This window comes from Hylobates moloch, unplaced genomic scaffold (assembly GCF_009828535.3).
Source record: "Hylobates moloch isolate HMO894 unplaced genomic scaffold, HMol_V3 SCAFFOLD_12, whole genome shotgun sequence".
NCBI classification, from domain to species: domain Eukaryota; kingdom Metazoa; phylum Chordata; class Mammalia; order Primates; family Hylobatidae; genus Hylobates; species Hylobates moloch.
Window position 1 is genome coordinate 93,409,987 of NW_026652287.1, and position 21,954 is coordinate 93,431,940.

Below are 21,954 nucleotides of genomic sequence, written 5' to 3' on the forward strand. Positions count from 1 at the left end.
TTATTTTTTTTTTCGAGGTAAAGTCTCACTCTGTTGCCCAGGCTGGAGTGCAGTGGTGCAGGCTTGGCCCACTGCAGCCTCAACCTCCCTGGGCTCAGGTGATCCTGCTATCTCAGTCTCCAAAGTAAGCAAGACTACAGATGTGTACTACCATGTCTGGTTATTTATTTGTTTGTTTGTTTGTTTGTTTGTTTATTTATTTATTTATTTATTTATTTATTTTTGAGATAGAGTTTCACTCTTGTTGCCCAGGCTGGAGTGCAATGGCATGATCTTGGCCCACTGCAACCTCCGCCTCCCAGATTCAAGTGATTCTCCTGCCTCAGCCTCCCAAGTAGCTGGGATTACAGGCATGTACCACCATGCCCGGCTAATTTTGTATTTTTAGTGGAGATGGGGTTTCACCATGTTGGTCAGGCTGGTCTCGATCTCCTGACCTCAGGTGATCCACCCACCTCAGCCTCCCAAAGTGCTGGGATTACAGGCGTGAGCCACTATGCTTGGGCTTTGTTTTGTATTTCTTTGTAGAGATGGAGTTTTGCCATGTTGCCCAGGCTGGTCTTGAACTCCTGGGTTCAAGTGATCTGCCTGCCTCAGCCTCCCAAAGTTCTGATATTACAGGCGTGAGCCACCATGCCCAGTCCTTATGAATTTTTCAAGTATCAATTATGCAGAAACATTTGAGAGGCAGTTCAGCAATCACTTTTTAATGTGTAGGCACTATAGGGGACACAGTAATGAACAAGGTACAGTTCCTGGCCTTAAGGAACTTACTTACACTTGTAGGTGAAACAGACATCTAGCAACACTAAGAATGCCCAGAATATGAGGCAGAATGTGATAAGTGTGTCATGAGGGCACAAATGTCTGTGTAAACACAGAGTAGAGATTTTACTGAGTTTCTTGTTAACTAAAATATTGTTGTCTTGAGTTTTCTTGTCTGCATATTTCAGAACACTTAATTCTGCCACCCAGTCACGTTTCTTCAGTGAAAATGTATATCATCTAGTTGGTTTATATTCAGAGATACAAAATTATATTTCTTTAATTTATATTTTTTATTATTAATTTTTTTTAATAGAGATGGGATCTCACCATATGACCCAACTGTGTTGCCCAGGCTGGTCTTGAACTGCTGGGTCAAGTGATCCTGCTGCCTCGGCCTCGCAAAGCACTGAGATTACAGGAGTGAGCCACCACACCCCACCAGTTTTAATTTTTTTAGAAACGGTTTTGCTCTGTTGCCCAGCCTAGAATTCAGTGGCACAATCATAGTTCATTGCAACCTCACCCTCCTAGGTTCAAGCGATCCTTCAGCTTCAGCCACCTGAGTAGCTGGGATTATAGGTGCATGCCACCATGCCCAGCTAATTTTTAAAAATATTTTTTAAAGATAATATCTCACTGTGTTGCCCAGGCTGGTCTCAAACTCCTGGCCTTGACCAGTGTTGGCCTCCCAAAGTGTTGAGATTACAGGCGTAAGCTACCATGCGTAGCTTTATAAACTTCTTTTAATATTAACCCAATCTATGCATAATTAGGAAGGTCCCAGTGATGTCAAACGAGAAAATAAAATATGGCCAGGCACAGTGGCTCACACCAGTAATCCCAGCACTTTCGGAGGCCAAGGCGGGCTGATCACCCAAGGTCAGGAGTTCAAGACCAGCCTGGCCAATATGGTGCAACCCTGTCTTTACCAAAAATACAAAAATTAGCCGGACATGGTGGGCGCCTGTAATCTCAGCTACTCGAGGGGCTGAGGTAGGAGAATTGCTTGAACCTGGGAAGCGGAGGTTGCAGTGAGCTGAGATCGTGCCACTGCACTCCAGCCTGGGTGACAGAGTGAGGCTCTGTCTCAAAAAATAAAATAAAATAAAATAGTATAAATGATTTGTCTCCGATTTGTCTTACTGAATGCTCCTGTTTATGAGCACAGATAATTGAGAATTAATCTTTTCAGAGATGAAATTAAGTTTTGTATGCTTTGTATTTTATCTTCTATCAATAGAATTTTGGGGCTCACATTTTGCCGAACAGTCTTTTTTATGATAATCATGGATTTAATAGCAGCTTAACCTCTCTAGGGCAAAAAAAAAATAATGAATTTAGTTAAGGGACTTTTTAATGCCTTGGGGTAAGAATTTAGAACATATGTATATGCAGTTATTGGGGAGAGGAGATGTGTACAAAGATGGAAAACACAGATACATGTAAATAATGCAGAACAAAAAATGACTATAAAGAAGGTATAGCAATGTCATATGAAGCACTGATTGTGGGACATGTAAAATAGACAACTCTTTCTTCTATGAGGAACCTTGGGGGCAGGGAGAGTAAAAAGGATTTCATGGAAGAAGAGTGTTTGACCTTTTTTTTTGAGACGGAGTCTCGCTCTGTCGCCCAGGCTGGAGTGCAGTGGCGCGATCTCGGCTCACTGCAAGCTCCGCCTCCCGGGTTCACGCCATTCTCCTGCCTCAGCCTCCCAAGTAGCCGGGACTACAGGTGCCCGCCACCACGCCTGGCTAATTTTTTTTTGTAATTTTTAGTAGAGATGGGGTTTCACTGTGTTAGCCAGGATAGTCTCGATCTCCTGATCTTGTGATCCGCCCGCCTCGGCCTCCCAAAGTGCTGGGATTACAGGCGTGAGCCACCGCGCCCGGCCTTTTTTTTTTTTGAGATGAAGTCTCACTCTGTTGCCCAGGCTGGAGTGCGATGGCCCAATCTTGGCTCACTGCAACTTCTGCCTCCCGGGTTCAAGTGATTCTCCTGTCTTAGCCTCCTGAGTAGCTGGGATTACAGGCATGCACCACCACACCCGGCTAATTTTTTGTATTTTTAGTAGAGAGGGGATTTCACCATGTTGGCCAGGCTGGTCTTGAACTCCTGACCTCAAGTGATCTACCTGCCCTGGCCTCTCAAAGTGCTGGGATTACAGGCATGAGCCACTGCGCCCAGCAAGTATTTGACTTTTAAGGATGAGGGGTATTTGAACAAAATAGGGATGGAATTCCATACTGAGGACATGGTAAAGGCATGGAGATGGGAAGGCAGGATAGGTTACAGTCCTATATCACAGGAACAAGAGGCTCTGTTGAGACTTTGATTCTTGGCATTAACCAAGGTGCATTCAAAACTTGCTTTTAACTATATTGAGCTACTTAAAAATGTTTTTCTCTATATTAAAAGAATACCCTTTTTTGAACATAGGAGAACATTTCACAAGCTTTTAAAAAAGCAATTATGGCTGGGCACGGTGGCTCACACCTGTAATCCCAGCACTTTGGGAGGCCGAGGCAGGTGGATCACGAGGTCAAGAGATTGAGACCATCCTGGCTAACACAGCGAAACCCTGTCTCTACTAAAAATACAAAAAATTAGCCAGGCGTGGTGGTGGGCACCTGTAGTCCCAGCTACTTGAGAGGCTGAGGCAGGAGGATGGCATGCACCTGGGAGGCAGAGCTTGCAGTGAGCAGAGATCGCACCACTGCACTCCAGCCTGGGTGACAGAGCGAGACTCTGTCTCAAAAACAAAACAAAACAACAACAAAAAAAGAAAAACAATTTTGGCTCTTGAATTTGCAGGTATTCTAAAAAAGGAAAATATGCTTTAAAATGTAAGCATTTTGATTAAGAAAAGTTAATTTTGAACAAATCATTTCATATTTCATCACTTCACCACCCCCCCTTATAAACTATGCACCTTGGAAAACCCAAATACTTTATTTTTATTTATTTTTTTGAGACAGAGTTTCGCTCTTGTTGCACAGGCTGGAGTGCAATAGCGTGATCTCAGCTCACTGCAAACTCCGCCTCCTGGGTTCGAGCAGTTCTCCTGCCTCAGTCTCCCGAGTAGCTGACCACGCCTGGCTAATTTTGTATTGTTAGTAAAGACAAGGTTTCACCATGTTAGTCAGGCTGGTCTCGAACTCCTTGACCTCAGGTGATCTGCCCACCTTGGCCTCCCAAAGTGTTGGGATTACAGGCGTGAGCCACTGTGCCTGGCCCCAAATACTTTAAGTTCTTTCTTGGAAAGGCTGGAGTACCCAAACACTTTTATTTTTTCTCTTACCTGGAGTCCTTGTGCCATTACTCCCTCTGCTAGAAACATTGTTTTCATCTCTTATCAATTCTTACTTATTTTCTCATTCTTCAGAGCACTTTGGACATCATCTCCACTGAAAAGGTTTTCTTGAACCTGCACAATTTGTTTGGTAGCCTTTCTGTGTGGCCCATCTTTGCCAATGTTTACCAATCCTAACAGTGCTTATCCTCTATGTTGTAGTTGTTTGTCTGTCTCTCTCACAAGCAGACTATACCCTTTTGAGGGTAGGGACTGAGTCTTGTTTATTGTTGAATCCCTAGCCCCTAGCATAGGCCTGTTTCATACTAAACAGTAAATGTTGGTTGAATGAGTAAAACTAGCTTTAAATTTATGGAGAAAATATACTCAAATTAACTAAATCTGTTTTACTGTTTGGGGTTTTTGCAGATGGAGCTTTATATTGTGTTTGTCATAAATCTACGTATTCTCCTCTACCAGATGACTATAATTGGTATGTATTAAAATTCAATTGAAAAAATAATAGTCTTAGCTATAGCTGAAATGATTTAATTTTATTTCTTGTTTTGAAGTCTGATGCTTTCTTTTCTCATTATTCTTTCCTTAATTTTGTTTTTAAAAATTATTTTAATGATTTTATTTACCCGGTATCTGGGCTTATAAACATTTTAAATAAAAATTATTATCATTGTGTTTCATTGAATATTTAATTTGTTATAAGACAGACATGCTGTTTAGAACTGCTATCTTTTCTTCCTGAAGCATGCTTTAGCTTTTTGGAAAAGTTAATTAGTTTTTATAGGGTTCATATCTATTAGCTTAAGCCATTATTTATCTTTTCTTTTGTTTGATATTGAATAATCCTAAATTACACATACTTAATTTAACCACCATTTATTTGGTACTTATTCAATTTAGTCACTATGATAAGAACTAGGAATAACATATGACATCGTCTTTTTTCTCTGCAGCAGAGTCTGATATGCAGAAACTGCAACCTATTTTCTTAATCTATGTTGTTTTTATTACAAATTATAATAAAAATATATTTTCTTCTCTCTTGACACTAGTTTTATTTTTATTTTGTTTTCAAGATGGGGTCTTGTTTTCTCGCTCAGGCTGGAAAGCAGTGGTGTGATCTTGGCTCACTGCAACCTGAGATGGGGTCTTGTTCTGTCACCCAGGCTGGAGAGCAGTGGTGTGATCTTGGCTCACTGCAACCTCTACCTCCTGTGTTCAGGCGATTTTCCAGCCTCAGCCTCCTGAGTAGCTGAGACTATAGGTGCGTGCCACCATGCCTGGCTAATTTTTGTATTTTTAGTAGAGATGGGGTTTCACCATGTTAGCCAGGCTGGTCTCAAACTCCTGACCTCATGTAATCTGCCCACCTAGGCCTCCCAAAATGCTGGAATTACAGGCATGAGGCACTGCACCTGACCTTTTATTTTTGTGAGACAGGGTCTCACTTTGTCACCCAGGCTGGAATGCAGTGGCGCAATCTCAGCTCACTGCAGCCTCAACTTCCGAGGTTCAAGTAATCCTTTTGCCTCAGCCCCCCAAGTAGCTGGGACTACAGGCGTGTGCCACCACACCCAGCTAATTCTGTATTTTTTGTAGAAACGGGGTTTCACCATGTTGCCCAGGCTGGTCTTTTTTTTTTTTTTTTTTTTTTTGAGACGGAGTCGCGCTCTGTCACCCAGGCACCTAGGCTGGAGTGCAGTGGCGCAATCTCGGCTCACTGCAAGCTCCGCCTCCTGGGGTCACGCCATTCTCCTGCCTCAGCCTCTCCGAGTAGCTGGGACTACAGGCGCCCACCACCACGCCCGGCTAATTTTTTGTATTTTTAGTAGAGACGGGGTTTCACCATGGTCTCGATCTCATGACCTCGTGATCCACCTGCCTCGGCCTCCCAAAGTGCTGGGATTACAAGCGTGAGCCACTGCGCCCGGCTTATGGTCTTAAACTCCTGAGCTCAAGCAATCTGCCTTCCTCGGCCTCCCAGCATACAGGGATTACAGGTGTGAGCCATCATGGTTGGCCTTTTATTTTTATTTTTGAGACAGGGTCTCACTTTGTCACCCAGACTGGAGTGCAGTGTCGCTATGTCAGCTCATTGCAGCCTCAACCTCCCGGGTTCAAGCTGTCCTCCTGCCTCAGTCCCCTCAAGTAACTGGAACTACAGGTGTGTGCCACCACACCTGGCTATTTTTTTTAATTTTTTGTAGAGACAGGATTTTGCCATGTTACCCAGGCTGGTCTCAAACTCCTGAGCTCAAGTGATCCTCCCGCCTTGGCCTCCCAAAGTGTAAGGATTACAGATGTGAGCTACCACGCCTGGCCTTGACACTAGTTTTAATTGTACATCTAATGAGTACTATGATAGTGATGAAATTGGAATAGGTAACAGTTTTTGAACCTGGAAAGACTGAGTCATATAAGTGTTTTGCATTACATAAAACTACCTTCTCATGAAGAAATCGTTTGACAGATTAAATGTTCATTGTAGCCATGTTGTGGTATTCAGTCTTGAAACCACGGTGAAACAATCTAATGCCTATTCTCTGTTAGCTGCAAATGTATTTTGTTGTGGTATTTAAGCTGACATATTCTGTGGGATGGTCTTCAGTTGTCTCCTGTGTTATGGGTACCAGGTTTGCCAATCCAGTGATGTAGTATCTTCTCTTCAGCAATTCGTGATTAATTTTAGCTTTTTTTTTTTTTTTTTCTGAGATGGAGTCTCATTCTTTTGCCCAGGCTGGAGTGCAGTGGCGTGATCTTGACTTACTTCAGCCTCCGCCTCCTGGGTTCAAGTGATTCTCCTGCCTCAGCCTCCTGAGTAGCTGGGACTACAGGCATGTACCACCACACCTGGCTAATATTTGTATTTTTAGTATTGACGGGGTTTTGCCAGGCTGGTCTTGAACTCCTGAACTCAAGCAATCCGCCCACCTCGGCCTTACAAAGTGCTGGGATTACAGGCATGAGCCACCACGCTGGGCCCAGAATGATTATTCTTAAAGCTAAAATTAGGCCGGGCACTAATTTTAGCTTTAAGCTGGAGTGCCCACTGCACTCCAGCCTGGGTGACACAGTGAGATTCCATCTCAAAAAAAAAAAAGGTAATCATTTTGCCTTGAATACAGTATAACTTTATTTCTAAAACATTCTTTTTTAGCAACGTAGAGCTTGCTCTGACTTCTGATGGCAGGACAATAGTATGCTACCACCCTTCTGTGGACATTCCATATGAACACACGAAAGTATGTATGAGAAAATTTCTTGCAGTTTCTAATTTGCTGTTAAAAATGTTTGCACTTCTTTATAGTATCCAAAAAGAAGGGAGTCATCTGATTTTCTTTGTTTTAGATTTTCTTTTGGCTTTTTAATTTTACTATTTTGATTTTTCTCATTTATTTTTCATCTGCTTTCTTTACAGTCTTTTTTCAGAATACAAAATGAACCATTTAAACACAATTATGGCATCAGTTTTCTGGTCTAAAAAATTTGGTAGATTTCTGGTTAAGTATCAGATACATCTAGTATAAAATTATAAAATGCATTGTCCCATACTACCCCATATTATAATCTAGACAATTATGAAAAAGTTGTATTTTAGAGTGCTGTTACAAATAAAAGTTGTATTTTAGAGTGCTGGGATTACAGCTACTTTTTTACTGTTGGTTCTGACAGTTTTTTTTTCTTTTTCACATTTGGTGAATTTCTTTTTTTTATTTTTATTTTTTAATGGGCCAACATAGGTATATATTTTGAATGGCCCAGTTAGATTTTTTTTCCCTATTTTTTAAAAAGCTAAGTACTAGATAGAAGAGGATTTCGTATTTTTTAAATATAATTTATTTTTAGTTTGACCCAAGTCTTTTTATTGTTTTGTATTTGAAATGCTTTTCCCTATTTCTTTAAGCCTCCTTCTACTAGGTAATGTTTGATTTGCTTTTTTTTTTGAGACAGGGTCTCACTCTGTCGCCCAGGCAGGAGTGCAGTGGCGTGATCTGGCTCACTGCAACCTCCACCTCCAGGGTTCAAGCTATTCTCCTGTCTCAGCCTCCCGAGTACCTGGGACTATAGGCACCTGCCACCATGCCCGGCTGATTTTTGTATTTTTAGTAGAGACGGCGTTTCACCATGTTGCCCAGGCTGATCTCGAACTCCTAAGCTCAGGTGATCTGCCTGCCTCAGCCTCCCAAAGTGCTGGGATTACAGGCATGAGCCACTGTGCCCGGCCTTGATTTGCTTTTTGAGGAGAAAATTCGATGGTTTAAGTCATCACATGATGTATTTAGTAGTACTTACTTTAAAAAATCATCATTAGGGTCAGGGTGCTGGTTGATTTGACAAATAACTTATTTTCTTTTTTTTTTTTTTTTTTGAGACCGAGTCTCGCTTTGTTGCCCAGGCTGGAGTGCAATGGCGCGATCTTGGCTCACAGCAGCCTCTGCCTCCTGGGTTCAAGCGATTCTCCTGTCTCAGCCTCCCGAGTAGCTGGGACTACAGACGTGCACTACCACACCTGGCTAATTTTTGTATTTTTAGTAGAGACAGGGTTTCACCATGTTGAGCAGGATGGTCTCGATCTCTTGACCTCATGATCCGCCTGCCTCAGCTTCCCAAAGCGCTGGGATTACAGGTGTGAGCCACCGCACCCGGCCGACAAATAATTTCTATATTCCTTTTTTTTTTTTTTTTTTTTTTTTTTGAGACGGAGTCTCGCTCTGTCACCCAGGCTGGAGTGCAGTGGCGCCATCTCGGCTCACTGCAAGCTCCGCCTCCCGGGTTCACGCCATTCTCCTGCCTCAGCCTCTCCGAGTAGCTGGGACTACAGGCGCCCGCCACCACGCCCGGCTAATTTTTTGTATTTTTAGTAGAGACGGGGTTTCACCGTGGTCTCGATCTCCTGACCTCGTGATCCGCCCGCCTCGGCCTCCCAAAGTGCTGGGATTACAAGCGTGAGCCACCGCGCCCGGCCCTATATTCCTTTTTAAACTCACCATTTTGTCTCCCTGCTTTGTTAGGAAACAAAAGCCAGGTATCATAGGTACTAATCCAGTGCCTCTTTTGTATCACTTATTTGGGCAACGTTTAGAAAAATAGGCCTATGTCACTGAGTTTTGGCCTGTAAACCCTCCAGGTCACACTATGTTGTGCCTTTGTCCATTGTTATTTTGTTAAATATCTTTGGTTTATTTGCCCTGTTTTAGCAATTATACTAAGAATGCCAGGTCATTTCATAGCATCCAGACTCTTATCCCCAAATGGCTCTTTATATCTCTGAATCTGACCCTCCTCAACTGTCAAAACTTTCCCACTGTACTTGTAGAACTTACCACCCTTGGCAAAATCTCTTACGACCTTAACCTATTCCAGAATGTTGCCTTCATCTTCTGACTCTAATAGAAACCTGGCTGTACCCTGGAGACATTACTTCCCCAGCAGTTCTTTTAAGTAGTTGCTGTTTTCTCTCCCATACTCTTACCACTGGGTCTAAAGATGGGGAAGGTATCTCTGTAGCTCCTCATTGTCAAATCTAGATCATTTCTCTTCCTTCCTAACAATTTCTAGCTTTGTAGCTTGTATCATTAAACTGCATCATTTACTACCTTTTTTTGTTGCTGTTATCTACCAACTGCCAGGTTATTTCTCCTCCTCCACCACTCTGCACTTCCTTGAATATTCTAACCTTGCTGTCACACTTTCTCCAATACTGTTTTACCCTCATTCTTTGTTACTTCAATATCCATGTAGGTGATCTAATACCATGGTGTCTCACTTCTTGATATCTCTCTACGTCAGCTACCCACTTCCATGGGAGGATTCCCTATGATTCCCTAGAGATACTCTAATTACCAATAATTACTACTCCTCTTTCCCAATCTAAATTTTAAGAAATCCAGTAGTTAACTACCAGTGCCTCTTGGTCTCCCAGCTCCAAGAATTATTGATTCCCTCTTTGTAACCTACATCGATTGATCCAACCACTTTTTCACAGTCCCTAATGTATCTCACACATTCTCACTCCGTCCTTCCCCAGCACAGACTCATATCATGGTTTATCATTATCATCATTCCTCTATACACATGACCACCTCCCCTGCATCCTCTTTCTTTGTTGTGTTTCCTTTGTTTTGACAGTTATCTTCTCTGCCACATCATCAATATTCATCTCTCTAGTTTAGGTAAGTAATCACTCCTACAAGTTTTCAAGTAATCACTCCACTGCCACCATACTGACCACAACCCCAGCTGTTCCTCAGCTGTATTAGGCAAGCTCCTCACTCAGAGCTTTTGTATTTCCTGCTTCCTTTGCCTGGAATGCTTTTACTTCGTAGTTTACTACCTTTCCTTAAGGTCTTTTTCCTTATTTGTTATCTTGTGTGGCCTTCCTTGGCTACTGCATTTAAAGTGGTACCTCTGCTCCTGCACTCCTTGTTGTCCTTTGATTTACTTTTCTCAATAGCATTTGTCATTTCTAGCATACTGGATGTTTTCTGGCTATCTCCCATCACTAAAATGTAAGCTCGATGAGGACAGGGCCTTGTGTGTTTTTTTCCCCTGCTTGGTCTTCAGCACCTGGAATAACGCTTTGAACTTGGTAGGTGCACAATAAATATTTTTCTATTAAGTGAATGAAGTCGTTCCTTCCTCTTCATGCTTAAGGGTTTTTTGTTTTAGGACTAAGAGACATTCACATGAGAAAGTATGGAAAGTTTTTGTTTGTCAAGCAATAAATTGTAGATTGGGCTGCAAAATAAGGAACACTCTTGAGAACATGTTACTATTAGTAGAATAATAGTAACATGGGCTCAAGCAATCCTCCCACTTTAGCCTCCTGAGTAGCTTGGACTATAGGCACACACCACCATGCCCAGCTAATTTTTTAAATTTTTGTAGAGACAGGGTCTCACTATGTTGTCCAAACTGATCTTGAATTCCTGGACTCAAGCAGTCCTCTCACCTTGGCTTCCCAAAGTGCCAGGCTTACAAGCATTAGCCACTGTACCTTGCCCAATCTGGTTTTTTTTTTTTTTTTGAGACAGATTCTCGCTCTGTCAACCAGCCTAGAATGCAGTGGTGTGATCTTGTCTCATTGCAACCTCCATGCCTCCCCAGGTTCAAGTGATTCTTATGCCTCAGCCACCCAGATAGCTGGGATTACAAGCACTCGTGACCACACCCGGCTAATTTTTGTATTTTCAGTGGAGAGGGGGTTTCGCCATGTTGGCCAGGCTGGTCTAACTCCTGGCCTCAAGTGATCTGCCTGCCTTGGCCTCCCAAAGTGCTGGGATTACAGGCATGAGCCACCACACCTGTCCGCATTCTGGTTTTTGTGACAAAGCTCTGACTTGGCTCCCTTTCTGCTTTTCACTGATATCTTTGTTACTTTGCATTTCTGTAGTACAGTCATGCATTGCTTACTGATGGGGATATGTTCTGAGAAATGCATCGTTAGGCAATTTCACTGTTATGTGAACATCATAGAGTGTGTCACTTACGCAAACCTAGATAGTGTAGCCTACTACACACCCAGACTTTATGGTATAGCCTATTGCTCCCAGGCTGCAAATGTATACAGCATATTACTGTAGTGAATACTATAGGCAATTGTAACACAATGGTAAATATGTATCTAAACGTATTTAAACATAGAAAAGGCACAGTAAAAATGTGATATAAAAGATAAAATGTAATACACCTTTATAGGGTACTTAACCAAAAATAGAGCTTACAGGACTGGAAGTTGCCCTGGGTGAGTCAGTGAGTATAAAAGCCTAGTACATTATTGTACACTGCTGTATACTTTATAAACAAACACCATATGCTTAGGCTACACTAAATTTTTAAAAAAATATTTTTCTTTCTTTAATAATAAATTAACCTTAGGTTACTGTCACTTTTAAACTTAATAAACTTAAAAAAATTTTAAGGCCGGGCGCGGTGGCTCACGCTTGTAATCCCAGCACTTTGGGAGGCTGAGGTGGGCAGATCACGAGGTCAGGAGATCAAGACCACAGTGAAACCCCGTCTCTACTAAAAATACAAAAAATTAGCCGGACGTGGTGGCAGGCACCTGTAGTCCCAGCTACTCGGAGGCTGAGGCAGGAGAATGGCGTGAACCCGGGAGGCGGAGCTTGCAGTGAGCCGAGATTGCGCCACTGCACTCCAGCCTGGGTTATAGAGCGAGACTCTGTCTCAAAAAAAAAAAAAAAAAAAAAAAAATTTAATACTTTTTTACTCTTTTGTAATAACACTTAGCTTAAAATATTGTGTACAGCTGTACAAAAATATTTTCTTTATATCCTTATTCTATAAGCTTTTTTGTATTAAAATTTTTGTTTGCACTTTTTAAACTTTTTTTGTGAAAACTAAGACACAAACACAGTCTAGGCCCACACAGGGTCAGGATGATCAATATTACTGTCTTCTACCTCCACATTTTGTCCCACTGGAAGGTCTTCAGGGACAGTAACATGCCTGGAGCTGTCATCTCCTATGATAACAATGCCTTCTTCTGGAATACCTCCTGAAGGGCTTGCCTGAGGCTGTTTTACAATTGACTTTTTTGAACAAGTAGAAGGAGTACACTCTAAAATAATGATAAAAAGTATAGTATAGTAAATGCATAAACCAGTTGCCCAGTCATTTATTATTATTATTATTATTTAATTATTTTGGTTGAGACAGGTTCTCACTACATGTTGCTCTGGCTGGTTTTGAACTCCTGAGCTCAAGCCTCACAAAGTGCTGGGATTACAGACGAGCCACTGTACCCTGCCGTTATTTATTATTATTATCAAGTATTATGTGCTATACATAATTGTATGTGCTATACTTTTATACAGCTGGCAGTGCAGTCGGTTTGTTTACATTGGCACCACCACAAACATGTAAGCAATGCATTGCACTATGGTGTTCTGCACCATCACTAGGTGACAGGAATTTTTTTAGCTTCATGATAATCTTACGTGAGCACTGTAGTATACACTGTCCTTCATCACTGTACATTGTTGACCAAAACATGGTTATTTCAGACAGAATCTCACCCTGTCACCCAGGGTGGAATGCAGTGGCACGATCTCGGCTCACTGAAACCTCTGCTTCCTGAGTTCAAACAATTCTTCTGCCTCAGCCTCCCAAATAGCCAGGGTTACAGGCATGCACCACCACATCTGGCTAATTTTTGTATTTTCTTTTTTTTCTTTTTTTTTTTTTTGAGTCGAAGTCTCACTCTGTCGCCCAGGCTGGAGTTCAGTGGCGCAATCTCGGCTCACTGCAAGCTCCGCCTCCTGGGTTCACGCCATTCTCCTGCCTCAGCCTCCCGAGTAGCTGGGACTGCAGGCACCCGCCACCACGCCCGGCTAATTTTTTTGTATTTTTAGTAGAGACGGGGTTTTACTGTGTTAGCCAGGATGGTATCGATCTCCTGACCTCGTGATCCGCCCGTCTCGGCCTCCCAAAGTGCTGGGATTACAGGCGTGAGCCATCGCGCCAGGCCTAGTTTTTGTATTTTCAGTAGAGACAGAGTTTCAACATGTTGGCCAGGCTGGTCTTGAACTCTTGACCTCATGTGATCCACCCACCGCGGCCTCCCAAAGTGCTGGGATTACAGGCGTGAGTCACTGTGCCCAGCCTCAAAACATTCTTCTGCAGCCCATGACTTTACTTAATTGCGCCACCTCCATTGCTTTTTAAAAAACACATATATATAAAAATAGAGATGGGGGGGTCTCACCATGGTGCCCAGGCTGGTCTCGACCTCCTAGGTTCAAGCATTCCTTTGCCACTTTGACCTTCCTAAGTGCTGGGATTACAAGTGTGAGCCACCGCACGTGGCCCACATTGCCTTTTTTTTTTTTTTTAATTGAGACAGGGTCTGTCTGTGTCACCAAGACTGGAATGCAGTGGCGCGATCTTGGCTCACTGCAGCCTCCGCTTCCCGGGCTTAAGTGATCCTCCCGTTTCAGCCTCCTGAGAAGCTGGGACTACAGGCGTGAGCTACCATGCCTAGCTAATTTTTTGTATTTTTTGTAGAGATGGAGTCTCCAACTCCTGAGCTCAAAGTGATCTGCCTGCCTCAGCCTCCCAAAGTGCTAGGATTAACACATATGAGCCACCGTACCTGGCCACATTGCCTTTTAAAGAGGTCTTGTTTCATGTGCATAAACTAGATATAAATATATGCTATAATATTTAATACAGTGATAGAATGTAGTTGTCACTAATAGTGTATGAATGTAAAGAAAATATCTGTTTGAATTGTTTCTTACTAGTTGTAAATTCAGATTTTCATTGTATTATAATACATATATATTGTTATTTTAAAGCAAGACAGTGTTACAATGTTGTTACATATATTATTATTATTGAATATGTTACTTTCATTATGATAGCTTTATATAATATTGAATGTTAAAATCTTTGTTACATACCTTAATATCACTTAATATTTAAAATATAGGTAACTTGACCCTCCAAGATAGTGATTCCTTTTGTTTTCTGTTTTGTTTTGTTTTGTTTTGTTTTGTTTTGAGACAGGGTCTCACTCTTGCTCAGGCAGGAGGGTACTGTGCAGTCATGGCTCACTGCAGCCTTGAACTTCTGGGCTCAAAGGATCATCCTGCCTCAGACCCCAAGTAGCTGGGACTGCAGCCAGGCACCACCACACCTGACTAATTTATTTTTTGTTTTTAAATTTTTTGTAGAGATGAGGTCTCACTATGTTGCCCAGGCTGGTCTCAAACTCCTGGGCTCAAGTGGTCCTCCCACCTTGGCCTCTGAAAATGCTGGGTTTACAGATGTGAGCCACATGGCTGGCTAAGACAGTGATTCTTAAAGTCTTTAGTGAGCCACTATTACTGGTGGAATATGTTGTATATCATTCATGTGTGTTGAGGAGATGAGATTTTTAGTAATCATTAACTTTGGGGGAAAGCTTTTTTTTTTTTGAGACGGAGTCTCACTCTGTCGCACAGGCTGGAGTGCAGTGGCGCTATCTCGGCTCACTGCAAGCTCCGCCTCCTGGGTTCACGACATTCTCCTGCCTCAGCCTCTCCGAGTAGCTGGGACTACAGGCGCCCGCCACCACGCCCGGCTAATTTTTTTTGTATTTTTAGTAGAGACGGAGTTTCACCGTGGTCTCGATCTCCTGACCTCGTGGTCCGCCCGCCTCGGCCTCCCAAAGTGCTGGGATTACAAGCGTGAGCCACCGCGCCCGGCCGGGGGAAAGCTTTTTAAATTACAATAAAGCACTGTTTGGTGGCATTTTAGTCACCTGAAATAAAAATGTTGAAAATTTTTCTGCTTCCATTGGATGTAAGAAATGTCATTTTCAGCAGGGCGTGGTGGCTCACGCCTGTAATCCCAGCACTTTGGGAGGCTGAGGCGGGCGGATCACAAGGTCAGGAGATCGAGACCATCCTGGCTAACACGGTGAAACCCCGCCTCTACTAAAAAATACAAAAAAAAAAAACCAGTAGTCTGAGGTGAGCCAAAGAACGACCTGGATGGCAGTGGACCTGACCATGATCCGATTGCTCATTTCTACCTGTTGGCCCAGGCTGGAGTGCAATGGTGCAATCTTGGCTCACTGCAACCTCTGCCTCCTGGGCTAAAGCGATTCTCCTTCCTCAGCCTCCCGCGTAGCTGGGATTACAGGCATGCGCTACTGCACCAAGCTAATTTTTATATTTTTAGTAGAGATGGGGTTTCACCATATTGGCCAGGCTGGTCTTGAACTCCTGACCTCAGGTGATCCATCCACCTCGGCCTCCCAAAGTGCTGGGATTACAGGCGTGAGCCACTGCACCCGGCCAAAAAATGTCATTTTCAATGAAAAGTTTTTCATTGTTTCTCATCTTAATGATATATAAGGTAAATAGTAAACTTTTAAGTTAAAAAATAATAATAGGCATAATTTATACCTTTGAGAAACAGAAACTAAAGTAATAAGTACTTTATTACTGCGAAAAATAAGAACATTAAATGAGGGCTTTGTTTTTTTCTTTTTTTCTTTTTTTTTTATTTGTTGTAGAGACATGGTCTCACTGTTTTGCCCAGGCTGGCCGTGAACCCTTGAACTGAAGTTATCCTCCCACCTTGGCCTCCCAAAGTGCTGGAATTACAGGCATGAGCCACGACACCTGGACTTTCTATTTTTCTTTCTCTTTTTTGAGACAGGGTTTCACTCTGTCACCCAGGCTAGAGTGCAGTAGTGTGATCACAGGTAGCCTTGACCTCCTGGTCTCAAGTGATCCTCTGACTTCAGCCTCTTGAGTAGCTGGGACTACAGGAGCATGCCATCACGCCTAGATAGTTTTTAAATTTTTTTTGTCTGACCATGTTGTCCAAGCTGGTCTCATGCTTTGGAACTCCTGGACTCAAGCGATTCTCCTGCCTTGGTTTCCCGAAGTGCTGGGATTACAGGCATGAGCCACTCACTGCACCTGGCCTAAATAAGAACTTTATTATTAGAAAAGAAACCTAAAAGTTGGTGTGAGAAGAAAAATATTTTTGAGTAATGAATAATGCAACTAAGTGAAACTTTGTTTTGATAACTTATTTGCCCACCCTAAAGTACTATAGTGAATTACTGAGTGTGATAATTGTTTTATTGTAATCTCAAATAAATGCTGGCTAACATTCCCACATCTTCATTATGTTTGTTACTGATTATTTTGTAGCCTATCCCTCGGCCAGATCCTGTGCATAATAATGAAGAAACACATGATCAAGTGCTGAAAACCAGATTGGAAGAAAAAGTTGAACACCTTGAGGAAGGACCTATGATAGAACAACTTAGCAAAATGTTCTTTACTACTAAGCACCGTTGGTATCCTCATGGACGGTAAGTTTTCTTTTCTTTTCTTCAATCCCTACTAGATACAGTAAAGGAACACATAGATTTTCTTGCAATAACAAACTTCTGAAGTGGTATTTTACATGAGGAAATTAACCCCAAGTAGAATCACCTACTATTTTGTACTTTTTTTTTCTTTTCTGAGACAGGATCTTGCCCTGTCACCCAGGCTGGAGTGCAGTGGCGCAATCTCAGCTCACTGCAGCCTCAACCTCCAGTGCGCAAGTGATCTTCCCACTTTAGCCTTCCGAGTAGCTAGTACTACAGTCATGTGCCACCACACCTGGCTAATTTTGTTCTTTTTTTTTTTTTTTTGAGACAGTGTCTTGCTCTGTCACCCAGGCTGGAGTGCAGTGGCGCGATCTCGTTTCACTGCAACCTCCACCTCCCAGGTTCAAGCGATTCTCCTGCCTCAGCCTCCTGAGTAGTTGGGACTACAGGCGCGTGCCACCACACCTGGCTAATTTTTTGTATTTTCAGTAGAGACGGGGTTTTACCATGTTAGCCAGGATGGTCTTGAACTCCTGACCTTGTGATCCACCCGCCTCGGCCTCCCAAAGTGCTGGGATTACAGGCGTGAGCCACTGAGCCTGGCTCATTTTTTTTCTTTTGTAGAGGCAAGGTCTCACTCACTGTGTTGCGCGGGCTGATTTTAAACTCCTGGACTCAAGTGATCCCCCTCCCTCAGCTGGGATTATAAGAATGAGCCACTGCCACTGTACTTTTAAATTTACATATAATTTAGCTAAAATGAAATAGTACTTCTTTTTTTCTTTATTTTAATGGGGGAATTTAACCAGAGTTTTCAGTGAATTTTGTAAGAGTTCTTGAAAATTTTTACATTCTATGATGTATTCATTTAATATGTTGTTTTTGTTCATTTTCCTGTAAAGTAGTTGATTGTGTCTTCAGCCCTTTATCAATTTCTTTATCAGATTTTGAGTTATTGCAAAAAACATTGGGGTACAGCAAATGATTGGGCAGCGTATGTTGTTCTCAGTTCCTTTGGAAACTGTAATTGCCCTGATGTTTGCAAATACTCACATTTTCCATCGATTCTTACCTGCCATTTGACTCTGGCATTAATTAGTTTTCCTTTTTTTGATTTTTTTCTTTTGTATCTGTCTTCTTCCATACCAAACTATAAGATGTTTTTGTTGTCTATATTTGAACAAACTTTTTTTTTTTTTTTTTTTTGAGAAGGAGGTCTCACTATGTTACCTAGGCTGATCTTGAACTCCTGGGCTCAAGCAATACTCCTTCCTCAGCCTCCTAAGTAGCTGGGATTATAGGCACACTCTACCATGCCCAGCTAGTTTGAACAAAACTTTGTTCTTACTTGTTTAACTCAGTAACTAGCACTGGCTGGCATATTTATGGCAGGGTACATTTATAGAACTAATGAATATACATTTATCAAGGGGCTCTAAGTGCTGGTTAATGTAAAACATAATCCCCACTTACAAATTGTTTATAGTCAAGGAGGGAAGATAGTGGAGTAAATAAACGGTTAAATCAAGTGTGATTGAGTCTTGAAGGAGGGTTAGGAGTTAACCCATTGAGAATGAGGGGTAAACTTCACAGGCAGAGGAAACAGCATTTCAGATGAAGTGTGTGGGGGAAATTACTAATAGGTCAGATTATGGCACCTAGAATATTAATTTATTATAACAAAACATAGCCCATTGTTAAATCCTGTCTTAAGAAGCCCCTTTCTTAATAATCTCTATAATGAAAGTGATTTTTTATATCATTTTCCCAAGGAAAAATATTGATTTTTTTGGGGCGGGGGGCCAACATGGTCTTTCAATTCCTGCTTCTCTTTCATATCTCCTTCCTTGATTTTTCCTTCTTATTTATTTTATTTATTTATTTTTTTATTTTTTGAGACATAGTCTCGTTCTCTCACCTAGGCTGGAGTGTGGTGTTGTGATCTCAGCTCACTGCAACCTCCACCTCCCAGGTTCAAGTGATTCTTCTGCCTCAGCCTCCCAAGTAGCTGGGACTTCAGGCATGTGTGCCACCATACCTGGCTAATTTTTTGTATTTTTAATAGAGACGAGGTTTCACCATTTGGCCAGGCTGGTCTCAAACTCCTGACCTCAGGTGATCTGCCCACCTTGGCCTCCCAAAGTGCTGGGATTACAGGCATGAGCCACTGCTCCCGGCCTTCTTTCTTATTTAATACCCACTTTGTTTATGCATGCTATCTGGATTTTTCCCTATATTTTTAATTGTAAGGTTAGGATATGTGCAAACAAATTAGGAAACCATCTCATAGCCCTGTATCTTAAATCATTACATCTCATTATATCTTGAGATTTCTTTTTATGATTCTTAACATCTCTCATGTTTATTTTTGATTTGTATCACATTATCCAGGTATTTCTGTTGAAACCTTGTTTCAACTTCTGTAATGGCTTTCGGTACCTGTTTCTTTCCTGCATGTTCCATATTGCTACAATCTGTTTTAAGCATTCATAACCAAATCACTCTAAAGGTATGTAACTTGACGGAGACAAGACTGATGATAGGGAGACTAATTAGGAGTCTTAAAACATAGCATGTTATCTTTAGTCATTTGTGTCTAGTACCCTAACTATGTTTAATCTTATTTACTTAATCTTACTGCTAATCAGCTTTTGACTGCTAGTTAATTTAATCTCCTGATATTTTTTTCCCACCAAAATTACTAGGCATTTTTTATTGTAAATTGACTTTAATTAGATGGAATTGATTGTCCCAATATCTGTCCTAATAAAGAGCTTGGCAGAAAAACCCCAGAGACTAGTTTATGTGTATAAAGAGAAATTTTATCTATAGGCCTTGTTCTTGTAGATGTATCACCTTGCTGAATTTTAAATAAGCCTATGTGTAATCACTTATCATTCAACACCTATTAAGTTGACATCTACATATGTATTTTAGATTAATGTGAGTCATTTTCAAGTGTTGGTTTCTGGATGTCAGTGACCATTTCTTTCTTTTTTTTCTGTCTGTCTGTCCATCCATCCATCCATTGATTCATTCATTCATTCTCAGCTTGTTTTCCCTAGTCAGACCATTTCTTTTTAAACCTCATTTAATATATAGAAGGATGATTTACTAAATATTTCACAGTTCTTAAGTTACAGCAGTCAAAAGAATGGGACTCATCATGAATTTAATAACTGGGGATATATAACTTCTTCTTAAATACGTTTTTATTAAAAGGTATAAAACTTATTTTTATTTTTATTTTTCTGAGACAGAGTCTTGCTCTGTCGCCCAGGCTGGAGTGCAGCGGTGCCATCTCGGCTCACTGCAACCTCTGCCTCCCGGGTTCAAGCGATTCTAGTGCCTCAGCCTCCCAAGTAGCTGGGACTACAGGCGCACACCACCATGCCTGGCTGTTTTTTTGTATTTTTAGTAGAGACGGGGTTTCACCATGTTGGCCAGGCTGGTCTCAAACTCCTGACCTCAAGTGATCCCCCTGCCTTGGGCTCCCAAAGTGCTGGGATTACAGGTGTGAGCCACCACGCCTGGCCAAAACACACATTTTTAAAAAGTATTTTTAAACTATGCAGAAGTATTTAAAATATAAAATAGAAGTGTTCTCTATTTCTATGTTCTCTATAGGGAATTGGGCATAATATGAGGCAGGGCTATTCATAGAGATAGAGGTTTACCTACCTAGATGTTGAACATCTTTTCATGTGCTTATTGGCCATTCATATGCTTGGGTTTTGGTTTTTGTTTGTTTTCAGTTAAGCATCTGTAGAAATATTTTGCCTATTTTTTAAAAAGCAAATTGGTTGTCTTATTAAGGTATAAAACTTACAGACCAAAGTGCTATATGAGCTATATGCTTTGTAAATTTTTCTATCTAAGCTTGCCTTTCACTATGTATATATGTATGTATGTATTTTAATAGATGCTGTCTTAGATGTGGTTTCCTAGGAGACCCTAAATAAGGATTTGTTTTTTTGTTTTATTTCAATTTTTAGCTTCAGGGGTACACAAGGGTATATTGTGTGATGCTGAGGTTTGGAGTATGATTGAACCCATCACCCAGGCAGTGAGATAGTGCCCAATAGGTAGTTCTTCAGCCTTCTCTCACCTCTTTCCCTCCTGCCTGTTGTCCCCAGTGTTTTTTGTTTCCATCTTTGTGTCCGCGTGTACCCAATGTTTGGCTCCCACTTACACGTGAGAATATGTGGTATTTGGTTTTCTGTTTCTGTGTTAATTCACTTAGGATAATGGCTTCCAGCTGCATCTGTGCTGCTGCAAAGGACATGATTTTGTTCTTTTTTTATGTCTGTATAGTATTCCATGGTGTGTGTGTACCACATTTTCTTTATCCAGTTCACCATTGACAGGCACCTAGACTGATTCCATGTCTTTGCTGTTGTGAGTAGTGCTACAGTGAACATACAATTACATGTGTCTTTTTGGTGGAACAATTTCTATTCCTTTGGGTATTTACCTAGTAACGGGATTGGTGGGTCGAATGGCAGTTCTGTTTTTAGTTCTTTGAGAAATCTCCAAATTGCTTTCCATAGTGGCTGAACTAATTTACTTTCCCAGCAATAGTATGTAAGCATTTGCTTTTCTTTGCAGCCTTGCCAACATTTATTATTTTTTTCTGTTTTTAATAATAGCCATTCTAACTAGTATCAGCTGGTATCACACTGTGATTTTTATTTGCATTTCTCTGATGATTAGTGATGTTGAGCATTTTTTCATATGTTTGTTGGCTGCTTGTATGTCTTCTTTTGAGAAGTGTCTGTTCATGTTCCCTTGCCCACTTTTTAAAGGAATTACTTGTTTTTGCTTGTTAATTTAAGTTCCTTACAGATTCCGGTTCTAGAAGGGGTTTGGGAAGTCATTAACCTCTTGAGATTATTTGTAAAAATTTTGAATATGTGTTTTTCTGGGCAGTGGATTCAAAACTTTTATCAGAGACTCAAGTCTGAGACCTTCAGAATGCTAAGAACTACCCATTAAAAGTGTCATTCAGCATACACTGTTCAACTATATTTACTAC

At 41.4% G+C, this 21,954-nt stretch overlaps 1 protein-coding gene across 3 annotated transcripts in view; it reads left to right on the forward strand.

Moving 5' to 3' along the window:
- Nucleotides 1-21,954, forward strand: part of MRPL42 (mitochondrial ribosomal protein L42) — a 63,634-nt gene that overhangs the window by 27,354 nt on the left and 14,326 nt on the right. For all 3 annotated transcript variants that reach the window (XM_032170901.2, XM_058424803.1, XM_058424801.1), the window contains 3 exons: nt 4,490-4,553; nt 7,236-7,320; nt 16,753-16,916. In XM_032170901.2, coding sequence (XP_032026792.1) covers nt 4,490-4,553; nt 7,236-7,320; nt 16,753-16,916 — 313 coding nt within the window. The remainder of the gene's footprint in view (nt 1-4,489; nt 4,554-7,235; nt 7,321-16,752; nt 16,917-21,954) is intronic.